The 6,186-nt window shown below is 51.2% G+C and overlaps 1 protein-coding gene across 1 annotated transcript; it reads right to left on the minus strand.

The window, feature by feature from the left end:
- Nucleotides 1–309: 309 nt before the first annotated feature.
- On the minus strand, nucleotides 310–5,196 carry LOC117870918 (protocadherin-8-like). The gene is made up of 4 exons (XM_034758395.1): nucleotides 2,836–5,196; nucleotides 2,197–2,264; nucleotides 1,955–2,088; nucleotides 310–1,132 (listed from the first exon to the last, which is right to left on the minus strand). Exons 1-4 carry the CDS (start codon nucleotides 5,185–5,187, stop codon nucleotides 759–761), a joined length of 2,928 nt encoding a protein of 975 aa, XP_034614286.1. The 5' UTR covers nucleotides 5,188–5,196; the 3' UTR covers nucleotides 310–758.
- Nucleotides 5,197–6,186: the final 990 nt, after the last annotated feature.

A 6,186-nucleotide genomic window follows, 5' to 3' on the forward strand; every position in this document is an offset into this window, starting at 1 on the left:
CACCCGCAGCTGGCCCATGCCAGCTGTCTCAGGCTCACAGGCTTGGGCTAGATGGTAGTTTAATTGAGGTGTAGACATTCAGACTGAAGCTGGAGCCTGAGCACCGGGACTTTACCCCCTCGCAGGGTCCCAGAGCCTGGGCTCCAATCCAAGCCCGAACGTCTACAGCGCAATTAAACTGCCCATTAGCCTGAGCCCCACAAGCCCAAGTCAGCTGGCACAGGGCAGCTGTGGGTTTTTAATTTGAGTGTAGACATACCCAAAGGCTTCTATCTTACCTCAAGGAGTCTGCCTGCCTCTTTCCAGTTACAGGATTGCAGCATAAATTTGCATTTATTATTTGACAGCTAACACAAACATAACAGGTGTATCATTTGATAAATCAGGAAATAAGTATTTCATAAGAAACAGACACAGGGTACACATTTAGCTTTTAAATGTACATCTAGATCTACACTTTTTATTTACATTAACTATTTCAATATAAAACATAAATCTTTGCTTTCCCCCATTCTTCTTTAGCAGCAGTAACTATGTCCTTTAATATGATTTTTTTATTTTGACTCTTTGGTAAATATAAAGGACAAATTTAGAAGGATGATTTGTCTAGACATTGATTGCTTTTGTCATAATTTAAAGTTATATTTGATTTTTGGGTGGGATTTCATTTACACATCTCAGCTGGTAACATTTACACATAAACACGAACACATTTAGTCCATTCCTATGACAGTTTTGGATGTCTTTACGTTACTATGTCAGAATGACGTTGCTACTTCAGAGGCATTTGGGAGTAAAGTGTTCTGTGGAGGGTGATTTAGTCCTTTATACTGTCTTGACAGAGTGGTTGGTGGCATTGTTGGCCCACCACTTAGAACTCTTTCATATACACTTTGTAGTCTTTCAGTTTTAGGAATATTAACTTGATACTCTTTCAGCTTTGGCTGTTGTGGAAGAAAATTGGGCTTCCCGAGCTGAAGGATGGGCTGATAAATTGGTGTAGAATATGCAATCGTATAATCATTTTCATAATGCAATGGGATGGTTTTGCTTGTTTGGGACTGGTGGACATAAAATCTACAATATCTTTCTGTTTCCTTGTAAGTCCGTCCATCTGTACAGGCTGCAGTACCTGGAAGAGAAGTAATGTTTTAACAATCACACTTTTTTTTCTGGAATACAGTGATCTAATATGTTCTGTCAGAAGAGAAATATCAAATTCCCATAACTTTCACCAGCATTATGCAATTAGATGTGTTTATTTCTACCAAAAAGAGCTTTATATATTGAGAAAAACATATCCACACTTCTGTGCTTGGTTAAGGGGCAGATTCCCATGTATTTCAATGGGAGCAACATCATGTCCTAAAATTAGGCTCAGATCCTACAAAGAAACACTTACACATATGAGTAACTGAACCCCAATTTGAGTTCAAGTGTTTCTAAGATCAGGGCTTTAGTAATGGCAAAGCCAGTGTGATACACAAGGGATTCGACAAGGAACAATTTAACTATAAAAATATTTTATTTGTTACAGAAAAAATATGAAGACAGAGGCCTAAAATTTCAAAAGTGACAAATGATTTTGGGTGTCTGATGCTCAACTTGAGACACCATAAAGTGTGGAATCAGCACTTTCTGAAAATCAGGTCCCTTTAAAGTGTGCTAAGTTAGGTACCTTAAAATTGAAGACCCAAAAATCATAGTTACATTTTGGCAAATTAAGACTAGAAGACCTGATTCTCCACTGGGTCATTCCAGTTTCATGCCTGTGTAACTTCATTGATCATTACTGCAGTGGTGATTCAGATCCCATGATCTCTGCCCCAAAAAGCTTACAGTCTAATGTTACAGTCTTTGTTAATACTAGATACATTTGAAGGGACAACATCATAGTTCAACTATCTTTTTATACATGTTGCCCTGAAAAGTTTGATGTTAAATTTATACTTACCAACTTTCTTTTCAGCTGACTGTGAAGGTGGCTTCTTTAACCCCTCCCCATTGATATCAGAATCACTATCATTAAACTCGCTATCTCCTTTCCCACTGTCTTTCACACTAAACTGATCAGGAGTTGAATGGGAGCTGAAAGCAAAAGGAAACCATTAGTGTATTGTCTTTTCCATACTCTGCCTGAATATGAAATTCTGTAAATGTCCAAAAATATTAAATGTAGGAAAAACACTATTTTACCTTAAACTTGAAGCAGATTCTCGCTCCTGCCAAAGAGACGGGGGATGAAAAGGAACAAGAATTTGACCCTGACAAAAGGAAGAAATAGCTATGTTAATACTTTTGCATCTCTCAATATAAAAATACCCCAACAATAATTTAAGCAGAATGTTTACTTCAAGTGGATGGATAATATGATTCTAACATATCAAATAAATAGAAATAATAATAATTACAACAAACAGAAATAAACCATAGCTAATATATATCAACAAAAACACACACATCTCTATAATAATACTTAGCTGTGATAGAACCCTTTTCATCTGTAGATCTCAAAACACTTTACAAAGGTGGGTACATACACTTATTCCTATTCTACAGATAGAGAAACTGAGATACAGAGAGGTGAAATACAGGCAGTAACTCAGTGGCAGATTCAGAAATCAGATCCAGATCTTCAGACTCCCAGTCCAGTGACCAATATGTCTACAAGCAAACAGATCTAGTTCTCCAATCACAAAAATGTCCAGAGATGAATCAAGCTGAATTGGCTAGGTGACCTCATGGAATGTTGTGTCAAGCGCTTACTACAAATTCTTGGGAGTTGAAAGGATGAATTCATTGCAGAACCGCTGAAAAGGAATCAGGTATGCTTACCTGGGAGTCTCTGCTCCTGGCTTTCCTCTCTTGGGCAGAATGACACAAGGACTCTCTGCTGCTGTCCTCGGCCTGGGAAGTGTCACTGGAGTTATCAGACTCGGCTGTAACAGAGAGCTGGCAGGAGTCTGCCTGGCCCGGATAGGAGCTCCCTGCCTGGGAGCCTGAGCCCTTCAGCAGCCTGGCTTCCTTGCCTCTCCCCTGCTCTTCGGTCCCAGGTTGGAAGTGACTCTTGCTCCTCCTGCAGGTGGAGGCCACGGCAATGATAGCGATCAGCAGCAAGCCGCAGCCTCCAGCCAGCACAGCAATGAGGACCACGGAAAAGTCCAGGCTGGGCTGCAGCTGCAGCTCCTCCGCCGAGGGCTGTACGACCACGATCTCCACGCTAGAGGGGAGTGTGTCCGTGGGAAAGAGCCGAACGGCGGCTGTGCAGGACAGCGACGGCCTCCCGCCGTCGTGGACAGCGACGACAAGCGGGAAGGCCGCTTCCGAGGCCCCTCCGGGCAGCCTCCTCCGCAGGGCCAGCTCCCCGGTGTCCCGGTTCAGGGCGACCAGCGGGTGGGCGCCGCCCAGGAGGGAGAAGGAGAGCTCGGAGTTCGCGCCTTGGTCCGCGTCGCTAGCCGCGAAGCGGGCGATCAGGTACCCGGCGGGGGCGCTGACGGGCAGCGGCAGCTCGGCGGAGCCGTTGGCCAGCGGCGGGGAGGTGATGACCGGGGCGTTATCGTTCTGATCCACCACCCGGAGCCTGAGGCGGGCCCGCTGGCACAGCTGCGGGGCGCCCCCGTCGCAGGCTTCGATCTCCACCTCCACCAGCGGCAGCTCCTCGCAGTCCAGGGGCTGCCGGGCGCGGACGGACCCGCTGTGGGGATCCACGGAGATCAGCGCGGGCCGGGGGCCGCCGCCCGGGCTCTGTGTCTCCAGCAGCCTGTAAAGGACCTTCCCGTTGCGGCCCAGGTCGGGGTCCCGGGCCACCACGGTGGCGAGGTAGGCGCCCGGCGGGTTGTTCTCCAGCACCGCCACCTCGTAGACGGGCTTGGAGAAGAGCGGCGCGTTGTCGTTCTCGTCGCTCACGCGCACCGTGTACTGCCGGATGGTCTTGAAGGGCGGCGAGCCCAGGTCCTCGGCCACCAGGGTCAGGTTGTACTCGGGGATGCGCTCGCGGTCCAGCGGCGCGGCGGTGACGAGCACGTAGCTGTCGGCGTAGGCGCGCTGCAGCGCGAAGTGCTCGTGCCCGTAGAGGGCGCAGCGCACCTGCCCGTTGGGGCCCGAGTCCCTGTCCGAGGTGCTGACCAGCGCCACGAAGCTGTCGCGCGCCGCCGCCTCGCTGACGTAGGCCACCCCGGCGCCGGCGGGGGCGCCGCTCAGGGGGCTGATGCTGATGCCCGGCGCGTTGTCGTTCACGTCGGCCAGGCGCACGATGACTTTGCACGTGGCCGCCAGGGGGCTGGCGCCCCGGTCCTGCGCCTGCACGTCCAGCTCGTAGGTCCGCTGCCGCTCGTAATCCACCGGCCCCTCCAGCGTCAGGCGGCCCGAGAGCGGGTCCAGCCGGAAGAGCTGCCGCGCCTCGGCCGGCACCTGGCTGCCGAAGCCGTAGACGATCTCCCCGTTGGGCCCCTCGTCGGGATCGGCCGCGTCCAGGTCCAGCAGCAGGGAGCCCCGCGGCGCGTCCTCGCCCAGCTCCACCGTGACCGAGCCCTGCGGGAAGGCCGGGCTGTTGTCGTTGGCGTCCAGCACCCGGACGCTCACCGTGGCCGTGCCCGAGCGGGCCGGGCTGCCGCCGTCCTGGGCCACCAGCTCCAGGGTGTAGGCGGCCTGGGTCTCGCGGTCCAGCTCCTGCAGCAGCACCAGCTCGGCGCTTTTCCCGCCGTCCGCCCGCGTCTGCGCCTCGATGCCGAAGTGGCTGTTGCGCGAGAGCTGGAAGCTCTGGATGGCGTTGGAGCCCACGTCCGGGTCCACGGCGATCTCCAGCGGCAGGCGGGTGCCGGGCGCGGCGCTCTCGGACACCTCGAGCGGGATGTGCGCCTGGGGGAAGCGCGGCGCGTTGTCGTTGATGTCCCGCACCTCCAGCTCCACGTGCACCAGCCGGTACTGCTCCTGCCACAAGCTCACCACGTCGAAAGCCAGGACGCACTGGAGGGACTGGCCGCACAGCCGCTCCCGGTCGATCCCTTCCTCGCCGACGCTCAGCTGCCCGTCCCCCTCCCGCACCCGGACCAGCGAGCTGTTGCTGAACTGCTCCATCAGTCGGAAACTGCCCAGGGGTCTGTCCCCAGAGCGGGACTGCAAATCGTCCAACAGGACACCAATGACTGTACCGGGGGCATCTTCCTCGTACATGTGGTAGCTGACCATCTCAGCCAGGCACCCTGCGACCAGGAGACACAGCAGCACAGAGCTTAGTCCCGCTCTGGACAATGTGAGACCAGGAGACATAGCCTCTGAGATCCTACCACGCAGTCCTCAAAAAAGCCACTGGCACTTTGTGTTGTAGAAGCTTTAAAGATGCCAGATTAGAAACAGACCAAAAGCCCCCACTCCTGAATGCACAGACTGATCACTTCCTCCTGTTTAAACACATCCCGGCCATCAGAACCTCTCCGCTATGTAATTGGTGCCAGGAGTCTTTAAGTAGCTGTGCGTGCCCCAGGCTACAGCTTGCCTTTTTGCTCTCTGCGCCCTTCCCCAGAGGTTATATAGATAAGGGTATGCAAATCAGCATCTTCCCTGACCAATCCTCTGATCCCTGGGGACACCAGTGTCATAGTGTCCCCTGCATGGACTTAGTAGGACATTCCGCCAAGAAATGAACAATCTGTCAATTACACATGTGCAAACACATTGCTCCGTTCTCTAGCAAACTTGGCGACTAAAAAGCAACAGAGAGTCCTGTGGCACCTTTAAGACTAAGGTGCCACAGGACCCTCTGTTGCTTTTTACAGATTCAGACTAACACGGCTACCCCTCTGATACTTGGCGACTAAAGTTTTCCCACTAACTTGCGCTTCAGTTGTACAAAAGCAGAGGACTTTCCCCTATAATACATTTAAGAATGTGCTTATACAAACACTGTATTAAAAAACCAGACACATACATCTGTAGAAATAAAACGGGATGGCGCGGTAGGCGGAAGCTAGGGGGAAGAATGATGATGACAGGAATTCCCACATTAGCAGTTACTTGTGGTGTATCCATGTAGGCAACATAATTAGTCCTTACGATATTTTTATGAGTTAAAGAATATGAATTAACACTGTCCTTTTCTTCCACCTCGCTTGATATTCATCAGGGCTGATCAGTGAGAAACCCCTGGGATTAATCCTTCAAGAGACCAGGCAGGAAGCCCACCAACTC

The sequence above is a fragment of the Trachemys scripta genome, chromosome 1 (genome assembly GCF_013100865.1).
Source record: "Trachemys scripta elegans isolate TJP31775 chromosome 1, CAS_Tse_1.0, whole genome shotgun sequence".
Classification (NCBI taxonomy): domain Eukaryota; kingdom Metazoa; phylum Chordata; order Testudines; family Emydidae; genus Trachemys; species Trachemys scripta.